This window comes from Oikopleura dioica, chromosome PAR (assembly GCF_907165135.1).
Source record: "Oikopleura dioica chromosome PAR, OKI2018_I68_1.0, whole genome shotgun sequence".
NCBI lineage: Eukaryota > Metazoa > Chordata > Appendicularia > Copelata > Oikopleuridae > Oikopleura > Oikopleura dioica.
Genome location: NC_137293.1, coordinates 9,177,251 through 9,200,211, shown reverse-complemented (window position 1 = coordinate 9,200,211; position 22,961 = coordinate 9,177,251). Strand labels below are relative to the sequence as shown.

Here is a 22,961-nt window from a genome sequence, read left to right as displayed (position 1 = left end):
TCCAATCGCATCGGTTCTTATATTCGGGAAAAATACGCCACCACGTGGCTCATGATTGGAATCAATCGGCCGCATCTCGAAAAAAAGATTAGGAGCCTCCGACTTTACGGTCCCTGCACATCTTTTTTAGTCGCAGTAGATAAAAATAACACCTGTTTCGTCCTTCGTCCTCTGATTTTGCCTTCCGCTGGAGTTACTGGCCCGTGACGACCTGTAAACATGATCGATGGCATTCAAAAATATAATGACCTTCTTATCAACACATTGTTCCGATTTATTGTCCGGAAAATACGAAGAATACCGAAGATCCGGAATTTTTTTCAATAAAAATTATTTCTTAGAATTCATATGTATGAACTCCTGGACCTAAAATCCAAGAGTTCTTCCGCATAAAACATTGTTATTCTTTCTTGTCTCGATTCCCCCTAGTTCCTAACTCCAACTAGCGTTTTTCTTCCGTTGAGAAAGATAGTTCGTAACGGTGTTTTTGGAGAAATATTGCCTGCGACCCAGGAAATAGCATGAAGTTGGGCTTTTTAGCTTGGACTAAACACGGAAAACATCCTTTTTCTCAACTTTAGATTGTTTACGAAAATATTCTTCAAAAAAGAAAGATCGCAAAAAGTAATAATTCGATAATATCCGAGCTTCTTCTCAGCGGCTCATGCTTTTGGGGGATGGAAAAAATAGTCTGGGCCCGAGACTTTAGGGATTATGAAATACTTTGTTCTTAGCCGAAAGAATAACAAATATCCTCTCGAGTAACCGAATTAATCAAAAGGAAAAATAAATAATTATCCAACTTAATGCATTCCGCCAATAAACAGGGCTAGCCGGAATAGACAACTTGAAAGAGAACGGATTTTGTTTTCTGAATAAACTTGGCAGTAAAAAGAAACTGATTCTCTTTTACTTATCCAACGCAGGAGGATCAAGTACATTATGTACCGAATACTAACAGAAAAATATTTTGTCGCAACACAATTTTCGACCTCATCAAATTTATGTTTTTAATGTTATCACTGTCATGACATTGTAAATATTTTTGACATCACCCTTCTCATTCAATTATTTTCAATCAATAAATATTGTATTGACAGAAACAAATTAAAAATTGTTAGTAATTGAATCTTTCTCAATTCATCTCTCTTTTGTTTGAAACAAAAAATAGACAAAAATATGAACTTGATTAATCTTCTTGTCCAAATAGAACGAACATTGTATGGACAAGTTGTGATAATTACTTGATAGTGGTTATTTGCTCACGGTCAATTCTGGGGATTACCGTTTGATAGAGCGAATACTAAAACAATCAAGTTCTACTCTTGACCCAGTAAAATTTTATTCTTTCGATTGTTGATGTATTTTTCGACATTGATATACAAATATTTTCCGGAAATCTTACTCGATGCCATTAAAAATTGGAAAAAATAACAATTTTTTATCTTTGTCGGTGTTGACCTCTCATGAATGATGATTGAAATTTATTTTGGGACGCGTTTCGGTCTCAGTGGACCTTCGTCAGCCCTAAGTACAGATTTTAAATGAAAGTTCAAAAACAGGAAAAACAGTCTCTCACCTAGAGTGGACAATTTCGAATGAAGGCAGAGATTGAAAACATAAAAACATAATTCGCTTTCGCGGGCAGATGTAATGGAGCGCCAGAAGAAAGCGAAGACAGCCAGACACTCCAAAATACAAGCCTACTACATCGAGAGCGTTAATCAAAACCAAATTCTGTTTCGAAAAGAACTTTATTTCTGTTATCTCCAACCAACCGTACTACAAAGACCGTGTCCTTTGTGAAGCGTTTTCGATCAAGTTGAATGATCCTTGCTTGAATAAGCAGATCAAATTCGCTGAAGTTAAATTTCTGTAATGGAGCATCTGTAATTCGCTTTCTTCTGGCGCTCCATTACATCTGCCCGCGAAAGCGAATTATGTTTTTATGTTTTCAATCTCTGCCTTCATTCGAAATTGTCCACTCTAGGTGAGAGACTGTTTTCCTGTTTTTGAACTTTCATTTAAAATCTGTACTTAGGGCTGACGAAGGTCCACTGAGACCGAAACGCGTCCCAAAAATAAATTTCAATCATCAATTTTTTATCTTTTCTACTTGCAAAAAAGGTTTATGATTTGTGAGTATGACGTATTTTTGTGCATCTATCCGATGCAGGTGTTTCTGATTAGGCTGAAAAGGATGATGTAACGAGATTTTACGTTATCCTGGTGGCGCGGGCACAGCGGCGAGCGGCGCGTTACGCGCGTTTTAGAAGCCCTTTTTGGGGCGAGCGTTCACTCCACCAGCGCAAGAAAGGGGAGCCCAAAGTGACGCGCCACGGGCAGTCTAGTTCCACCAACCTCGGCACCAGCACCACACTAGCGCCAAAAAACGATTCCCTAGATAGTAGTAAGGAAAACCTTCTTTCGCGCCTACGGAAATACGACATTGCCAAGCTCTTCTTTGCCAAGCATTCCAGACTTGAGCACTTGCCCCAGAAACCCCGCCTTCAAGGTGAAATTACTAAATGCCACGGGCAACAGTCGCAAGCTTAATTACAGTACGGCGAAGGGACTTGGGCTTCCTTAATTTGCGCTTGCCAAATCCTGTGTTTTTAGATTCTAAAACATGGTGAAAAAGTTCATCCGGCTTAGCCTCGGCGATTCTAAGTTGAATAAGAAAAGATGCAAGATGTTTTGGGTAATAATAAAAAATTGTTATTATAACACTTTTTATTGTCAACTGGTTTTCTTGGTTCAACAAACCCGGGAAAAATAATATTTCATTACTGAATTTAGGCTATATTTATATCGCCAATAGCCAATATCATATTGGCAATATGATTCTATTGACGGGTATACCAACTTAACAACGAGAAATCTGAGTTCTTTGGAATCATCAGTAATTAGCCACCACAAATGGTGTTTTCATGCAAAAGCGGATGAAAGGAAAAGATGATGCTATTTATGCTATCGTCGGATTTAATTAATTATCTCTGAATAAGTAATTATAACTTTGGGGCAATCACTAGAATCCCGATTCAAAGTAAACCTTTTTTATCTTTTTGTCTTTTTATCTCGAATGTAAATTCAAAGTACCGTAAAAACGCTGTTTAATGTTTTTGAATAAACTAGAATAAACCGTTATGTAATGGTAATAAATGGTATCAAAGGTAGTTCATTATCATGAAATTGACACCGTTGGTAGATAGTGATTGTTTTTCGTTGGAAAAATTTACAGACTAATTCGCTCGTCCCTCGTCTATTTGGTATTATGTTTGGCTTGCTCTAAAGCTGAGAGGGGCCGTCCGCCAAATCCGATAATAATCATTTTTTGAAGGTCTGGGGGTGTCGTTACTGCATTGTGGTCAAAACAGATTTCGCCCAAAATTGGCGTAATTAGACGACAATTCTAAAAGGAAACAACGTGCTTTGTGGTAAGCACCGCCACTCATCATATTACGTCGACTCAACACCTCAACAACTCAACCTTTTTTAACGTAATCTAAGAGTACTAATCTTGTTTTTTTTTTTAATTAATAATCTTTGAAGATCATTTTATATTTTCTCTGAAGATAAATGCCTATTAATTTCCGCAAAACAAAAGATTTCAAAGGTTCAATAGTCATATTTTATGCTTGGTACTTTGTTACAGTAAAAAAACTTAGAAATGTGATTCTCTCATGCAGCGAAGACTTTACTAGTAATAATTATCCCTTTCATTTTAAACGAATACATGTATTTTAAATAATATTTATTTTGAATATCTGGTATTTAATGTCATTCGGAGTCGAGGAAAAAAAGTGTTTCATTTTAAGATTTTTGATGTTTTCTCATTTTCTCTCTGTTTGCATTTGTTCATTTGAAAATCATGGCGGGGTACCTTGAAATGCGTCAGTGATAAGGCCGCGTCCCAGCGGGGGCCTCTTCTCGTGTCAGTTGTCCATCTCTTGCACAAAAATCTTGGAGGAGGGAGCTGGCCTCTGAACCTCAAAGCGTTTTCGCACTCGTCTTTTCACACGCACTTTGGATAAACGTAGAGACTATAAATTACAAAAGAACTAGAATCAAAACAAATATACAGAACGAGAGAAAAACTCACAACCCCGCGGCTTTCGGGTCAATAAAAGCATGACAGAGCTAGAGGAAGATGATATCTTCTTGAGGACGGACGACAAAGTCTATTTTCAGGTGCATCTTTTGCCAAAAATATCTTTTTTAAAAGTATTAAACGTTTGATTTCCCAAAAAGCAATTGGATCACATCTTCAAATTTAGCAATTTCCCGTTACTGAAATCGTAATAGATCTCACCGATTCTATTTAGTGCACAAAAACGCATGAGAATAAACAAGATACGACGAAAATCTGCTTAGCAGCTGGGTCATTTGGAACGAGAATTTGCTATGCTGAGAAAACTCAATTCAGGAAAGAGGTTAATTCTGCTCCGGGTCAAAAAAGCTTTTTAATTTGAAATTTTTTTATTCAATCAGTCTTAAATTCATAAAACCTCATTAAAAGCCCCGTCGAAGGAGAAAAAGTCGGTCCTCCAAACACCCCTGAATGCGTTTTTGTTATCAACCAGGCTCTATCACTCCGCGCGCTTCACGAAACCTTGACCCATGCGAAAGAAAACAAACCGCACAAGGTAAAAACGATATAATTAATCCTCCCGGATTAACGATTTTATGCTCCAATAATATTTTAGCGAGGTCAGAAAAAGATCAATTATCAAACGCCGCTTACTGAAGAGCTCAAGCTCATAGCTTGGGTCAATTAAATGATATGAAACGCATTTCAAGAGCATTTTAGGAACATTTTTTACAAATAACTAGCGCTATAAAAATGCTTTCTGTCATCTAATTGACCCCTTGTTAGCTAAGTACGATGTAAGTTACCATTTTTCGCTATCAGATTCTCGCTTCGATCAGAATCTGAATTTCGATTTAGGAACGCCTAAATCTTCGTTCAACTTCCATTAACAAAAAATTCAAGCAGCCCTGTTCCTCATTATTGAACTCGTTTTAGACATCAAAAAGTGGATCCTCCCACGCAAAAACTCTTCTGTACGGAAATGCTGTGCAGCTGTTGCATCAAACATCTGGGCTTTATTTGTGCGTCCTGCCGACGAGTCAATGTACAACGGATAAATTGGCTTTCGACGTGGGCCTGGGCGACAATCCGAATGACGAAGCTGCTTGGTGGACTGTTTCTTGCGCGTCGAAGAACAGATCTGAGGGTGAAAAAGTCCGGGTCTCCGATGACATCATTTTATCCTCCGTTTCTTCCGAGCGATATCTCCACTTGAGCAACAAAAATGACGTTAAAGTCATCGAAGACGAGATTCCCATCACCGACGAGCATGGCAACGAGACCGGCGAGGTCGAGAAAATGAACCGAGAAGTAAAACTAGAAAACTACCTTGCCCATGCGAGTTTCCAGCGATCTCTTTGGATGATCGGCCCGATTCAGAGCGAAGTGAAGCAGGGATTCGTTTGTGGAGGCGATGTACTGAGGCTCTTTCACGGTCGAAATTCGGACGACTGCTTGTGTAATTTGGATGTCAACGATGTCAACATTGACCCAATCCGGACTGCGATCTATTACGAAGGAGGCAAGGTGTCTATCCGAGCGCGCTCACTTTGGCGTGTTGAACTTACCAAGATCAAGTGGTTCGGAAGCCATCTTCATTTTGGCCAACAATTCAGGCTGAGACACATGACAACTGGAAAGTTTTTGATGATGCGAGCGGACAGAAATCTCTTTATTGCGGAAAAGGATGAGCATGATTGGACAGATGAAGCGTCAATTTTCTGTTTCCGTCAGAACAAGGACAAGATCGAAGTGACAGGCGAATATGAACCTGAATCGATGGGCACGGAAGAGATTAAATACTCCGAATCGCTAGTCGTCCTTCAGCACTGTTCCAGTGGACTCTGGGTCACCTACCAGGCCCAGGAAAACTCGGCGAAGATTGGCAAGCAAATTCGTCGAGCGATTGCTCATCCAGAAGGTCACATGGACGATGCATTCGCTGTTGGAAGATCTCAAAGCAATGAAGCGAAGACAGCCATGGTCATGCTGACGACTGTCACAACGATCAAAATGTTCTTGACACACATGATCAAGAATTTCCAAAAGATCAAGGACCTCAAAACCGCCGCCAACGCCGTTCATTTTGTTCCAAAAGGAAAGGCTAATCTAGAGGTGCCATTGGACGATATGGAACTTCTGATCCAAGACTGCTTGGCTTACTTCAACCCCGACGAGGGAGAAACTGACGAAGAAAAGCAGCAAATCGAACGACTCCAAAGATGCCAACAGGATCTATTTCAAGCGGAAGGCATCGTTGATTTGCTCTTGAAAGTTATTGATAAGCTGACCGTTTACACAGCCACGCAGCATCTGCAGTACCTGCACAAAGATCAAGTCGAGCGACTTGAACTTCTTTTGGTCAATGTTTACAAACTTCTCGCCGGAATCATCCGCAAAAATCGAGCAAACTGCGCAAAGTTCTCAAAAAATCTCGACTGGCTCATTGGTCAGCTTGATGCCAGACAAAACGCTTCAGCTGGTATTCTCGCAGTTCTTTCAGCGGTCCTCGATGATTCGACAGAAGTTCTCAACATGGTCAAAGAGCGCCACATTGTGTCCATCATTTCCCTTCTCGAGCGTCACGGACGAAACCCGCTTGTCCTCGACGTTCTTCAATCGCTATGTGTGTGTAACAACATCGCTGTTCGTTCCAATCAAAATCTCATTTGCAATCATCTTCTTTCCGATCGAAATCTCCTTCTCCAAACAACAATGGTCAACCAAATCGTTTCAATTCGACCGAACTTATTCGTTGGCTATGGAGAGCGCTCAGCTCAGTACCGAAAGTGGTATTTTGAAGTTTTGGTAATGCAAATGGACGAATGTTCTCTGAACCAAGCTACTCATCTTCGAGTTGGTTGGGCAAATACCTCTGGCTTCGCTGCCTATCCCGGCGCTGGAGATGGATTTGGAACATGCGGCGTTGGAGATGACCTGTACTCTTTCGGTTTCGACGGATTGAGCCTATGGACTGGACATCGATCGAAATACATCAAACAAGACAAAGTCGAGCTCTTCAAGAAAGGGGATATCATCTCTTGCTGTCTTGATTTATCAGCGCCGTCAATGTCTTTCCGAAAGAACGGAAAGCCCGTTCACGGTATGTTCGAGCGATTCAACCTTGAAGGGATGTTCTTTCCCTGCGTTTCGATGAGCTCGGGTGTCGTTGTCAAATTCCTCCTTGGTGGAAAACACGGTGAATTTACATTCATGCCACCACCAGGATACGCGCCTGCTCATGAAGCTCTCCTCCCTGAGAGAACTTTGACTGTCGAAACAGTCCGTGGCCACTATGGAGTCAACGAAAACTGGAATCTGAATGGACCGGCAAAAACGTTGGACCAAGCAGTTTATACGCCGGATCCGATCGACACTAAAAACACAGAGCTACCAAAGGCGCTAGAACCTATGCTCGACAAAATTGCCGAAAATCTTCATGAAATTTGGGCTTTCAATCGAATCCAGGGTGGTTGGACTTTTGCGCTTGTACGAGATGATCAAAAGAAGCAAAATCCGTCTCTTACTTCATTCGAGCGTCTTCCAGAAAGCTTGAGATCTTTCAACATGACCATGGTCGAGCAAAACTTGCGAACCATCATCGCACTCGGCTATCACGTCGGCCTTGCTGATGAAGATGCTGAGTACAAATTACGCAAGCTCAAGCTTCCAAGACAGTATTTGATGACAAATGGTTACAAACCGGCGCCACTGGACTTGACTCACGTTCGACAAAGCGACAAAATGGAGCAGCTTGTGGAACTACTCGCGACAAATTCCCACAATGTCTGGGCATCCGAACGAATCAAACAAGGATGGACTTACGGTTTCGAACTTGATGTCAAAAACAAACGCAACTTTCGACTTGTGCCATTCGCCTTGCTTGATGAAAATGCAAAACAAACTAACAAGAACTCAATCCGTGAGCTCGTTATTACTTTGATGGGCTACGGATATGCAATCGAAGCTCCAGATGAGCGGATGACAACTTTAACGAAGAAAGACGACGAGCACAGCGACAATCCTCGCTTTCGAATGTTCCGCATCGAGTCTGCTTATGCTGTTCGATCTGGCAAGTGGTACTTCGAATTCGAAGTCCAAACCGATGGCGAGATGAGAGTTGGTTGGGCAGCCCCTGAAGTGAAAGCTGACCAGCCAATTGGCTTGGACGACTTGAGCTACACTTTCGATGGTTTCAACGCGGCCAAATGGCATAACGGCCAAGAAGCGTACGGTAAACGATGGAGAGTCGGCGATGTCATCGGCTGTCTACTCGATTTTGATGAAGGATTTATCTCATTTTCTCTCAATGGAGAACTGATGATTGACAACCAAGGCGCAGAACTCGCCTTCAACAACATCCCTGATGACATTGAACTCGTACCAGTCGCATATTTTGACGAAGGTCAGCATGGAATCCTCAATCTTGGCAAAAAACCTGAGACTTTTAAATTCTTTCAAATGTATGGTGTTCAGGAGGGTTTCAAGCCGTATTGTCACCAGATCAGCTATCCACTCCCGATTTGGTACACGAAGTCACTCCCAAGTTTTTCTCCAATCTATGAGCATGACCAGCTGAGAACTATCAGAATTCAAGCAGGAATCACGACACCACCAATTCTCCGACTTCAATACAAATCCTTTTCTTCTTCATCTTCAAGAGTCGTTGACATGCCGAACTTTATTTACTCACGACTTTCGATGCCAGTTCGAATCTTGGAGGTACTGAAAAAGCACCATCGGATCGAGTGAATGTCTTTGACGCACCTGAAGAAGTGGATCAGTTCGATCGAGATCTTGATATTCTCAAGGAGCGTGAGAAGGAAGAAAAACAAGCAAAACCGAAAACTTCTCTTGGACTGAAGCAACTCCTCAATCGCCGGGGAAAGAAAGAAGAAGAAGAAGCTGAGCTATTGCTAGCGGCAGGAGCATCTCAAAAACACAATCGATTGAAGATGGATGTGTTGCCTTCAATGACTTACAATTTGGGCGACTACGAGCATCAAAATCTCTTGGCTGGTAGCCGTTACGTCTTCTCTGTCAAAGTCTTCCCCGGTCAAGAAGCTAATAATGTGTGGATTGGCTGGGTAACACCAGAATACCATTCCATGAATCCATCCATATTTGACGATCGTCATCATATCAAGACTGTGACGATGACATTTGGTACTGAACGTGGTGAGATCAAGGAAACCATCTGCCGAAGCAATGCTTTTCTTATCAACGCCGGGATGGCATTATCCTCCCAGAAAAGCGATAAAGATATGAACGCGGGCTCGACAAGCGGTGGTACTATTATCTCGTGCATTGTGGATGTCTCCAGTGGATTACTCAAGTTCCGCGCAGGGGATAAAGAGCTTGATATTGTTTATCAAGTTGAGGCAATGACCCAACTTTATCCTGCGTGCTTCTTCAAACCGAGCACATACAATTGCATTCAATACGAGCTCGGACGAACAAAGAAGGAAATGCCGATCTCCGCAGCTATGCTCAAGGCTGACAGGCAAAATGTAGAGCCAAGTTGTGCTCCTAGACTCCAGGTCCAAAAAATGCAGGCAGTCAACTGGGCCAGAATGCCTCAGGATTGTCTGACTCCAATCATTTCGAGAAATAAGAAAATCCGTGATGGATGGAAGGTCCAAATTGAGAAGCCAATGCAGTTTTGCGCTGTCTTTCTTCCCGAAGAAAACCGCTCTGTGGATATTCTAGAGCTGACTGAGCATCCTTCTCTTCTTGAATTTCATTTATCGACGCTGAATTTATACAAAGCGATGTGTGCACTTGGAAACTTTAGAGTCGCACATGCGCTTTGCAGTTACATCGATCAGCAACAGTTCCTGTATTGCATCAAGTCATCTTATCTTGATGGAAGGCTTCGGGAAGTTTACCACGATCTTTTGATCGATATCCATCTTGGTGCTCATGCGAATTCACGAGAGCATACTCAAGGAGAATTTATCATTCCGCTGACCGAAGAAACCAAGCAAGTCGCCTTGTATGAAGATCCAGAAGTCAAAGACCCTGGACTTCCCGGAATGGGTCGATTCACTTCGCTTCGACCAGATATGCGATGGAAAACAGCTAACTTTGTCGTCCCAGTGCAGCAATATTACACAGAAGTACCAGCGTTCCCACTTGATCTTCTCAAGCATCACGTGATTGAAAACTTGATCAATGCTGTTTCATCCCAAACATCGCCTTACAAAATGTACGCTGGTGGAACTCAGGAACATTTGTTCGTCCCGCTGCTCAAAGTGTGTGACAAACTTCTTCTGATGCAAATCTTTGACGATGAAGACCTGGAAAAACTGCTTACAATCATCCATTCCCGCTATCTCGGATCAAAAGTGGAAGGATACGAAGAATTGAAATACAGAGTTGGAGAAGGATTGCTACAAATGCGTCTTTGTGAATCTATCAAACTTGCACTTTGTTCTCTGCTTCACCATCTTTGCGACTACCAGCTGAGACATAGAATCGAATCGCTTGTTTCCTTTGCTCATGTCCTCGCGGGAGAAATGCAGAAGAATCAGCGCGAAAGATACGATGAGGTGATGCACTCCATCAATATGTCTGCAGCAATGACCGCCAAGATGACGAAAGAATTCCGATCGAGTCCATACGATCAAGCTGCGACAATCATTCGCTTCAAAAGCGAGGATGACGAACTCGACAGTCCTTGCCCAACGAACATTCGCCATATGATGTGGAACTTCCACAATGACTTGATGATGCACTGCGGCGAATCGATCCCAGAACAAGACGAAGAGCTCGAAGATAATTCGATGGTCAACAAGATAAAGCGAATGGGTAAAGCTCTTTACAACTGCTTCAGCCCGAAGAAAGAAGAACTCGACGATCTTGAAATGGTCAATATTCCGATTCACAATCTGCAGCAGCTCATCGCTGTGACAGCGGTTCACTGGGCGGAAGAAGCGGTAATCGAGAACCCGATTCTTGTGCGTGAGATTTTTGCTCTTCTTCATCGACAGCACGATTGCGTTAGAGAGCTTTGCCGAGCTCTAGAGAAGACTTACTGCATTTCTGAAATCTCCAAAAACGACACGATGGAGCTGATTTCTGATCTTTCTCACATCCGCTCTTTCCTCGCAGTTCAAATGGGAAAAGAAGAAGAAACAATGATCACCCAAGATCTGAGTCGAATCATGAACAACTGCGTTTTCTACCAACATCCGAATCTGATGCGTGCACTTGATATGCACACTACTGTGATGGACATTATGGTCAATGTTCTTGGAGCATCTGCTGAAGTTGGAAAGCAAGTTTCGACCGCGGAAGTTCAGTTCCCGAAGATTGTCGCTGTGTGCAGTAGATTTTTGGGATACTTCTGCAGAATCTCGAGAGTCAATCAAAAAGCGATGTTTGAGCACTTGTCTTTCCTGCTTGATCATTCAACCTTCGGTCTTGATACGCCATCAATGCGTGGATGCACTCCACTAGATGTTGCTGCTGCATCACTCGTAGACAACAACGAGCTTTCTTTGCAAATCAAAGAAACTCATGTCGAACTTGTTATCAAATATCTTCGAACTTGTGGTCTTCAATCTTCTCAAACTCTTCTAGAGCGAAACTACCCTGACATTGGTTGGAATCCCCTCGAAGGAGAGAGATACCTTGATTTCTTGAAGCAAGTCGTCTTTGTATCCGGTGAATCGGTTGAAGAAAATGCTAACTTGGTCGTCAGACATCTCATTCGAAAACCTGAATGCCTTGGTCCAGCATTGCGAGGAGAAGGTGGCCAAGGTTTGCTCGCTGCGATGCGGGAAGCGATGGAGATCTCGAAAGATCCAAGCCGAGACACAGCAAATATCGACGCAAAGAGGAAAATCTACCAAGATGAAGAAAATGACGACGAGGAAGAAATCCATCTTGGCTACTGTATCCTTTCCTTCTATTCGTCACTTATTGATCTTCTTGGCCGATGTGCGCCGGAACAAACGCTGATTTTGCAGAACAAATCAGAAGCGCTGCGAATCCGCTCTATCTTACAATCTCTTGTTCCGCTTGAAGATCTTGTCGGTGTCATCTCACTTCCATTCGACTTGCCTAGAGTAGAACCAATCACGGAAACTGTTATTCAGCCAATGATGAATTCTTGCTTCGCGCCTGAACACAAAGCCGCAATGCTGCTCTTCCTGGATCGAGTTTATGGAATTGACGATGTTGATTTCTTACTGAGAATTCTCGAAGACGGATTTTTGAACGACATCCGAGCAGCTGCACAGCTTGATACTCAACAACTTCATGTTACTGACATGGCGTTAGCTCTCAACCGTTATGTTTGTTCGTCCATTCTTCCAATTATCACCAAGCATGTTCATCTTCTCGCAAAAGCAGAGCACCGAGATCAACTCATTGACTCTGCGCTTCATGCAATTTACCGACTTTCGCAAGGTCGAGCGATGACAAAAGCGCAAAAAGACTTCATCTCCGAGTGTCTCTGCGCTATTGCGGGAGTCATCAAGCCTATCTTGATGCACAATCTTCTCAGAAAACTGACTTTTGACATTCCAAGTTTATCTCAACACGTTGTTGTACCGATTCGAATGCTGACTCTTCATTTCGAGCGCTCTTGGCAGTACTATTGCTGCCCAGATGGATGGGGCGAAAATGGCGTTGCATCCGATGAAGAGCGCCATCTCACGATGAGGCTCTTCTGGGGTCTCTTCGAAGCTCTCGTGAAGAATTTCGATCCTAACATGGTTAAATGGGCGCTTCCATGCCTGTGCGCGATCGGAAACGCTCTGCCACCAGATTATGCAGTTCCGAGTCTCGCAGACGACGGAGCAAGAGAGTGTCAATTGGACAAAAATGGCAACTACGATCCAAAGCCGATAAACACTTCCGGCCAGCGAATTGATCATCGATGCGACGAGTTCATCGAACGATACAGTGAGCACCTTCACGATATTTGGGCTTCAGAAAGAATGGCAAACGGCTGGAGATACGATCCTATGTTCAACGATCAGACGAAGGAACATCCTCTTATCAAGCCGTATGGAAACTTCACAGATCGCGAAAAGGACGTCTATCGAACGAACATTCGCGAGGCTATTCGAGCCCTACAAGTTTGGGGATGGAGAGTCGACCGCCGAGGTATGCATAGTGGCAGTGGAGGACCAGCAGAATTTGGAAGACGACCATCAATGTCATCCAAGCCTGATTACGTGGTCGATTCCAGCAAGGGATACACACCAAAACCCACTGATTTGTCCGGAATCACCCTCACTCGGGAATTCACGGCGATTGCCGATTCTATGGCGGAGAACTTCCATAACATCTGGGCGAAAAAGAAGAAAATCGAACTTGAGGAGAACGGAAAATCTCATCCCATGTTCGTTCCTTACGATACGCTAACTGCCAAAGAAAAGGAAAAGTATCGAAACAAGGCCTACGATATGCTCCGTTTTATTCAATTCTCCGGATTTGTGTTGAATAAAGCAAGTAATGATGATAGCTACGACGCAAGAACATCTCAAGAACGTCGATTCTCGTTCATTTTGCTTCACCGATTGCTGGAATTCTTGGAACTAGCGCGAAACTACGTAGAAGAACTCATGGTCGCCATTACTGATCATCGTCAAAATCAGCACACGCAAATCCAAGCTATCAAAAACAACGAAACAGACATGGAAATTGAGCTCGGCGACACTCTTCATTTCACTTCTGATTCTGTGAAATTCTTTGCCAAAGTCGTTTTACCACTTATCCAAAGTTACTTCAAAGCTCATCAGCATTATTACGTCACACCAAAGAGTGCAAAAAATGTCGGCATCAGTGCCTGCAACAAGGAAAAAGAGATGATCGTCACTCTATTCTGTGCTCTCGCGGCTCTTATGCGACGAAAAGTAAATTTCTTTGGTGAAGATGCTGAAGTTACGGTAGACTGCTTGACGAACCTGACGAGATGTATCGACGCTGCGACTGTCATCAAAATGGGTCCTGACCACGTCAAGTCCCTCCTTGTCGTGTTTTTCAACGATGCAGCTGTTGACATCGAGCTTGTTTTAGATTCAATAAGGATCTGGCATCTCGACAAGAAGTCCGTCGCCCTTAGAGCTGCTCACTGCTGGCAGTACGCAACGCAAGCGCTGATTCCAATCCTGACAAAATTCTTCAATCATGTCGGTGACAACGAGTTCGGGCGAGACTTGCTAATTGAAGAAATGCAAGTCGCTTGCTATAAAATTCTCAACGCTCTTTATCCTCTTGGAACTGCCAAGAATCATTTTATCCCGCATTTGAAGACTAAAAAAGTGCCGGAAGATGTGATTGAAACGATGGAAGATCTTCTAGAAAGGAACCGATCAGCTTTTGGAGAATGCCTCGCTGCTCTGGCAAACTGTTTCCCTGTTGCCTTCCTCGAACCAAGGCTGAATCGATACAACACTGTTTCCGTCTACAACGCGCTTTCAATCAAAGATCGACAGGTCCTCGGTCTGCCAACGCGAATTGAGCAGCTTGCCCCGAATCTTCCGACATTGAAGATTCTGCTGAGAGATATTGAAGATTTAGCAGTCTCTGGAGCTCGATACGATGATGCACCTGAAATGATCGATGTCATTTTGCCCGTGATTTGCTCCTACGTACCCAACTGGCTCGAAGAAGGGCCAGAGGGGAAGCCAGAACAGCCAAATCACTGCACAGAAATAGGCATCAAACATGCAAACGATACCCTTGGAAACGTCCTCCGATTAATTTACAACAACCTCGGAACTGAAGAAGCCCAGTGGATGAAATCCATCGCCAATTACACTCAACCTCTTATGGCGAAGTGCGGTTCTGACCTGCTCTATTCTCACTTCCTGCCGATTTTAGAAAAGACTCTCAAGAAAATCGAACGAACAGCTGCAATCGAGGAAGACATCAAAAGCGATCAGAAAATTGCCGTTGGAGACGTTTCCGATCTTGAAATGATGATGCTTGAAGACTTTGGTTTTATCTCGCGAGATATTTACGCCTTCTACCCACTTTTGGTTAGATTTATTGACAAGAATAAGATGGATTGGATCGCGACAAAGAATCCAGAAGCCGAAAGTCTGTTTTGGAAGGTTTCAGAAATCTTTGTCGCTTGGGCGAAATCCGTCAATTTCCGTCGAGAAGAGCAAAATTATGTCGTTCAAAATGACATTGACAACATGGCTGTTATCACATCCGACATCACTGCTCACAAACTTAGACGACATCGAGAAAAGCTCAAGCGTCGTGGAGAAATCTACTCTTGGGGAACTTCTTTGATTTGCGTTGCACCAAAGCGGCTGTTGCCTGTTGGGTTGAATGTTTGCGTCGCAGGCGAACACAAAATCGTGCAAGACGCAAAGATTCGACTTTTGAAAAAGAATCTGAAGCAAATGTCATGTATCACATCAAAGAAGAGCTCGAATACATGGAACTGGAGGATGAGTACGAGTTCTCCGGCGACGATCTGGACAAGCGAGCTGAAATCATTTTCCGTCTTGCGAGAATCCACTGCCATCTTTACAAGATCGAGCATCCGGAGGACAAGGGACGCGCTGTTTGGGAGAAACTCATGTCGAAATCAAGGAAGAAAGCAGTTGTTAGCTGCTTCAGAATGACACCACTGTACAATATGCCTGCTCACAAGGTCATCAATGTCTTCATCAAATCCTACAACAACCTTTGGCTTGCAACGGAAGAAAGAGATTTTGCTAATGCACTTATTACCGCATTGACGAAGCCGCAAAAGACGATTGGGCAGGAAGAAACTAAACCAGATGACCCGCCTAAAGCGCTGAGCGATCCTCTTTTCCAAATCATTCAGGTGTTCAAAAAGAATGCCGTTCAAACCCCAGCAAATGAAAACATTGAAGCAGATCCTCTCTACCTTCATTACGCGGAGCTTATGGCTCGATCTATTGGACCTTCAGAGCTCGAAGGCGGAGAAGATCAGGAAGAAGATGATGAAGAGGAGGAAGATGACGGAAACTTTGAAGACAAGGAAGTCGAAAAGCAGAACTTGCTCTTTTGTCAAAGTCGTCTCCACGAAAGAGGAGCTGCGGAGATGGTTCTTCTAGTGATTAGTGCGTCGAATGGAAAATTATGTGACATGGTTGTGGCATCACTTGATTTGGGTATTTCCCTGCTTCAAGGTGGAAACGAGACAGTTCAAAGAAAGATGCTTGTTCACCTTCAGGTAAAACTCGAGACAATTAATAAGTTTTCAGAGAAAAACTATGAATTCCTATTATTAAAATTTCTCTTAGGAAAAACGCGATTCCAAATTCTTCACATCCCTACAAGCTCTCATGCAACTCTGCAACGTTCTTGATCTTGACGCTTACGAACGATCTATCAAAGCTGAAACGCTTGGCTCTCAGCAAGCCTCCCTCGAAGATGCTGAGAACAAAGGTACTTTTTTCGCTTTATTTCTCGATATCATCGGTTAATCTGGATACAAAAAACATTGCCAATTTATTATATCTGGAATTAGGAGCTTCGAAGATAGAACCTTACGTCATTGATAATGATGAGCCAGGTGGTAGAATTTATCAATACACAAGTTATTTATGGTGTGAATATCATACGCACTGGTACTGTCATGATATTGTTAGGCACCATAAAGTAATTTCACAGTATATTTTATACTGATATTTTTGCTCAAGCACTGCGTCAAGTTCTGCGTAACTACCAAAGCCGCTCACCTAATCAAATTTACGACGAGAACTTAACAGAAGCTAACTCTTATTTAGGCCAGCAAACAAAGTTCACAATCATGCTCTTTCGATTCCTCCAGCTTCTCTGCGAAGGTCACAATGAAGACTTCCAAAACTACCTAAGAACACAAGTCGGCAACAACATTTCAATCAACATCGTCATTTCAACCGTCGATTACCTCCTTCGCCTGCAAGAATCAGTGTCTGATTTCTACTGGTACTACAGTAGCAAGGACCAAATTGACGACCAAGGAAAGGAGCACTTCTCATCAGCGATTGAAATGGCTAAACAAGTTTTCAACTCGCTGACTGAATACATTCAAGGGCCTTGTTTCTTGAATCAAAATTCACTTGCTCATTCGCGTCTTTGGGATGCTGTCGTTGGTTTTTGGCATGTTTTCGCGCAACTTCAATCAAAGCTCTCAAAGGACTCTGGGAACTCTCTTAATCTTCTATCAGCCCTTCTGGATTTGCAGCAAGATATGATCGTTATGCTACTGTCCATGCTTGAAGGAAACATTGTCAACGGAAACATTGGTCGCCAATTGCTTGATACTCTCATTGAAGCTCAACAAGACGTTGGCCTCATCATCAAGTATTTCACCATGTTTTTGAAGCTCTCCGAAGTTGTTGAAACTGAGAAATTTAAAGAAATCGACCAAGAAGGCAAAGGCATCATTACAAAGCGCGAGTTCCACAAACAACTGGAATCAGCAAAGAACTACGACCCAGAGGAGATCGAATATGTACTCAAGTGCATCCAGCCCGATGAAAATGACAAGTTCAACTACAAAGATTTCGTCGATCAATTCCACAAGCCAGCTGAAGAAATTGGCTTCAATTTCGCACTTTTGCTGACTAGTCTTCACGAGCACAGTACAAATGACAATCGATTGGATAAGTTCCTTGATATCGGCAAAGAGCTTTTGGACTATTTTGAATCGAATTTGGGACGCATTGAAATTCTCGGAAAATCAAAGAGAATCGAGCGTATCTACTTCAATATCCAGCAAAGCTCTCTTGAACAGTGGGAAAAGCCACAGATTCGAGATTCGAAACGAGCATTTATTTTCGATGTCATCGCCGAAGGTGGCGAAAACGGAAAGATGGAGGAATTCGTCAGCTTCTGTGAAAATACGATTTTCGAGATGCAACTTGCAGCGTCAATTTCTCAAGAAGGCGATGAAGATGGCGATGAAAACCAAGATCAAGGCGAGAATGAAGATGAAGAGCACGAGATCCAGCGCCACAGCTTTTGGGACTCTGTCAAACATCAGTTCAACACGATTATTGGAAACATAGCCTATGTTTTCACGGCAAAATTCTTCAGAAAAGCGTTCAGAACGCTGCGGCATACGACTTTGCGCGATTTTGTCATATTTATTTTCATCGTCATTTATCGAGCAATAAAGCTATTCGGAAGGATGCTTGCAAGTGTTGGCAAGTTTGTTGGAGAGTGGCTCATTTTCTACCTTTTCTCTGGTTGTCTGATTGAAATGATGAAGGAAAACACCATCACTGGTGTGATTGAGGCCATTCCAGAGCCAACTCAAGATGGCATTGGCACTAGACACGAGGATGATGTCGAGGATGACGAAGAAGAGGAAGAAGAAGAGGAGGAGGAAATTGAGGAAGAATCCACTCCGGTCATTGGCCAGGCACTTGGCCTTACCTTCAAGTCTGATGGCACGGCCGCCTTCACTACTTATGTCGAAGATAAGTCCTGGAAAGGATTCGGCGACCAAGACTTCGACGAAGCAGCCCGCAACCTCGGCATGGAGTACGACGAAGCTGCATTCAATCAGCAAGTCGAAGCTCAAGCTCTTCGTGCTCGACAGCGACGAAATTCAGAAATTGGCTCTTCTAAGAAGCTCAAATCGAAAGACAAGAAGAGTTCTTCGAGCAGACTTGATTCTGAATCTGGAACTTGGCAGACGTACCGTGAGCCTTGCCCTCGACCGCTTAAATATACCAGCATCGAAGAAACGAAAGAAGAGGTTTCTCCCTGGAAGCTCCGATTCCAGGCTTTCTCGACTGCATTTCTGGCGTTTTTCGCTCGAAATTACTACAACTTCAAATCTGCAGCTTTGATCATCTCTTTCTTACTCAACATCATTCTTCTCTCTCTTCGCTGGGAGTCCGAAGACGAGCTGGCTGAGGACGAACATGTCATAGCTGAATCAGAAGTTTTCGAAGGAAATCTGGACGATCAAGAATTCGGGGATGAAAGCAATGAAGTCCTTGTCTTCTCTGATTGGATGTTTGAAAATGTCAATGAAGTTTTCAACTGGTGCGCGTTCTTACACACGATTCTATCGCTTGCCAAGCTTGTTTCTTACTACGAGTTGAAAGTGCCTCTTTTGATCTTCAAGCGCGAGAAGGACATCTCCAGGAAGCTAGAATTTGAAGGTCTGTACATTTCTTGTCAGCCTGACGAAGACGATTTTACATCAATGTGGGACCGGTTGGTCATCTCCTGCCCACACTTTCCAATGTGCTACTGGGACAAGTTCGTCAAAAAGAAGGTCTTGGAGAAGTATGGCGGTCAATTTGAACGAGATACTGTCTCTGAGCTACTGGGCTTGGACACTTCCGTCAATTTGAATATCTCTCCAAAAGAGCGACAAGAAGCTGAAAACGCAGAAAATCAAAATAAGGGGCCACTAGCGTTTATTACTGATCACGACTGGCGATATGGTCTCTGGAAGACTGGAGTTGTCTTGACTGACAGAACGTTCCTGTATCTACTTGGATACACGGCTTTCTCTTTCGCCGGTCATTTCAATAGATTCTTCTACGCTGCTTCCTTGCTCGATGTTGCTTTTGATGTCAAATCACTCCAGGTAAATCCGAATTGACTTGATCCTTTCCTAACTTTTTCTCAGACAATCATGGCCTCTGTCACTCACAACGGAAAACAGTTCATGCTCACTGTCGGTCTTCTTGTTTGTGTGATTTACTTGTACACTGTTGTTGCATTCAACTTCTTCCGGGACTACTACAACAAGGGTGAAGATGGGGAGGACGATTGGAAGTGTCAAGACATGCTCTCTTGCTTCAATTTCCATCTGTAAGCTTTCTCGACTCAAAATTAGTTTTTAACAAAGCTTTAAAGTTACGCCGGTCTGCGAGCAGGCGGTGGTATTGGTGACGAAATGGACCCACCAGGAGATGATGACTTCCTCGCTCGATTTGCTTTTGACATCACATTCTTCTTCTTCATCATCGTCATCATTCTTGCTATCATTCAGGTAAAACAATCGCTTAGAATTCAAAATAACAGTTAAAATAGGGTTTGATCATTGACGCTTTTGGAGAACTTCGAGATCAACAAGAACAAGTCAAGGACGATATGGAATCAAAGTGCTTTATCTGTAAGTTTATTTTTTTTTCATAATTTTATCATCTTTTTAGGTACTTTGGGAAAAGATTTCTTCGATCAAGTCCCCCACGGTTTCGATACGCATACGATGCAAGAGCACAACTTAGCTAATTATCTGTAAGTACCTTTACATGATTTCATATTCTTCAATCTACCATTTAGATTCTTTATTATGCACCTGATCAACAAGGACAAAACCGAGTACACTGGACAAGAATCATACGTTTGGAACCTTTATCAAGAGCGCTGTTGGGATTTCTTCCCGGTGGGTGACTGCTTCCGAAAACAGAATCAAGAAAAAGGCTTCGAATAATAATTGCTTATGTTATTCTCCGTTCACTGTTAAATTAATTTGTAAATAAAACAGATTCAGTCAAAGCTTTACGCGATTTTTCGCCGACAGTATCAAATATCCAACTAAAGGGACAACAATAGCAAGCGCAAACATGATTCGAATATTTCTTCTGGCATCATTATCTGGATTCTTTCTCGATTCGAGTCGAACAGTGGTGGAGTCATCGCCGGTATGTTCTTCTTGCTTCGGAGAATCATCGGAAGAACCTGAACTTGTCATGTCTCGCACCTCCGTAATCAACGTAACTGATGATGTTTGGTCGTTTGTCCCTTCTCCCCTATATTTTTCTTCTGGTGAGTCGACTGCATTCAAAGCAGCCTCGAAATCTGCGGGCTTATTTATTGCGGTTTCAACCAAACTATCCATTTTCTCGAGAAGAGAAGTGTGGGTTGGAAGATCTGTCTTGACTTTTTGCGTCTGTTCTCCGTCATATTTTGTCTCTGAAAGTGACTTGACTCGATCACAGACGAGATCATCGAGCGGAATAAGTTTCTCTTGATCACTGTTGTTCCCGTCAATATCATTTCCAAATTGATTGATTTTTCCGTTGATGGTGTGGATCTCTCTAAGTGATTCTGCGTTGTGTACCATTTGCGCACTACTCTCTACCCACTGATCGATCTCTTCGCTCTTTCTATCTTCTCTTCTCATATCAAAACCGAAATTATCGGCTCCTGATTCAGAGATTGAACTTGTATCGCCACCTGGGCTCCAAGAGTTTGAGGATGCAGTTGCCTCCGATTCTGAGCTTGAACTTGAACTTGACGAATCGGAGCTTGACGGCGAGCTACTCAACGAAGATGCATCAGACTGAAACTCTTCCTTTCTAAGAGCCTTGACTAACGTCTCATTTGAGTCCAAACACTTTTGAACATCTTCAACAAGTTGAGTAAAATCAGCGCCCAGTTTCACCTGGAGATTTCTGGCGCAATTTTCTGTGGCTTCAAGAATTTCTCGCTTTTGGACCTCATTATTGCCGTCTAGGAAGATGTTTATCATCTCTGGAATCGAGTTAAGCTCTGCGTTGATGACAGGGGCGCCGATAACCTCTATTTGATCATTTTTACTTATGTCATCGTCAATCAGCATAATTTTGATCTTGTTACAGCGTTCTTCAACCAAGAAAAATTCATACTCCAGCTTTTTCCAACTGTCCACAAGGTTTTTGAATATATTGGTTCTGTTCTCAATCGATCGTTTGGTTTTGCTCATTTGATCCGATACAACCGATGACTCTGAGCTTGACGACGAGCTACTCACCGATGATGCATCAGACTCGAACTCTTCATTTCGGAGAGCCCTGACGAGAGTCTCGATTGAATCAAAACCTTGGTGAACATCTGCAATAAGTTGACTGCAATCAGCACCGAGATTTGCTTGGAGTTTATTGACACAATCTTTAGTGACTTCGAGAACTTCTCGCTTTCGGATCTCAGCGTCACTCTCCTTCCTAAAGAATTTGGATCCACAGCTGAGGGAATTTGTCTTACCTTAATCTATCAGTCATTGGGTACTGCTCGACAGACTGGGCGAGCACTTTCTGAGCCCACTGGTCAGTATCTTCAACTGCCCGCTTGAGCTTTTGAACTTGTAGTGCCGATTTCGAAAGGGCCACTTTAGAATCCGTGATTCGTTTTCCGATATTATTGAATCGCTCTCTAAGTGCCACAAATGACAAGGAGAACTCGGTGTCTTTATCGATAAACCCATGCTCATTAAGCTTTCGTTTGGTTGACATCAACTGCTCGAGATCGTTTTTGACCATCACAAGATCAGTGTAGACCTGAGTAACCGCAGCTTTTGCTTCTTCAATTGTCGTACCACTGAGAGAGACTGCTTTCACTTCTGTGGTGGCTAGTTGCGCTTCGGAATCGGAAAGTTTAGCTTCGACTGATGAGGTTAGGTCTTTCGTGCCTTCTGGAAAACGAAGAACTTCGATCTTTTCTTTGAGTGAAGTGAACTCTGGAAGATCTTTGTATTTTTCTTCGAGTGAATCGACCACATTCAAGGCAATCTGAAACTCTGCGGGTTTATCAATTGCGCTTTCTCCCGAATTCTCCATTTTCTCAAGAAGAGAAATGTGGGTTTGAAGATCTGCCTTGACCTTTTGCGTCTGCTCTTCGACATCTTTAGTCTCTAAGAGTGCCTTCGTATTCTCCATCTTTAGGACACAAATATAATGCTGCTTTTTGCCGCACAAGCGTTTTATATTTACACACGTTGCATGCGTGTCATAAATCAGAATTACTCATTAATCTAGCATTCGGAATGCTGCATTCTTCTTATATTTGCTTTCAGCTCGATTGAGCAAGAAAGGAAGAGTAATAATATGATTCTTATGTGTAAATATTAGTTATGCTCACCAATTACCAAGATAAATAAGCTCTTATCATTAGAGTCTTATCATTGTCAAAGACTCGAAAAATAACCCCTCGAAGA

The 22,961-nt window shown here is 42.8% G+C and overlaps 1 protein-coding gene across 1 annotated transcript; it reads left to right on the top strand.

The window, feature by feature from the left end:
- Window positions 1-4,131: 4,131 nt before the first annotated feature.
- Window positions 4,132-20,534, top strand: LOC145701697 (ryanodine receptor 2-like). Its single transcript, XM_081778913.1, is given in 13 exon segments — window positions 4,132-4,191; window positions 4,326-4,433; window positions 4,506-4,646; window positions 5,027-8,816; window positions 8,819-15,439; window positions 15,442-16,265; window positions 16,336-16,480; window positions 16,822-19,628; window positions 19,671-19,855; window positions 19,901-20,036; window positions 20,078-20,159; window positions 20,200-20,284; window positions 20,330-20,534. Coding segments are annotated over 13 exon segments (15,135 nt in total). The 3' UTR covers window positions 20,481-20,534.
- The last annotated feature ends 2,427 nt before the right edge of the window (window positions 20,535-22,961 follow it).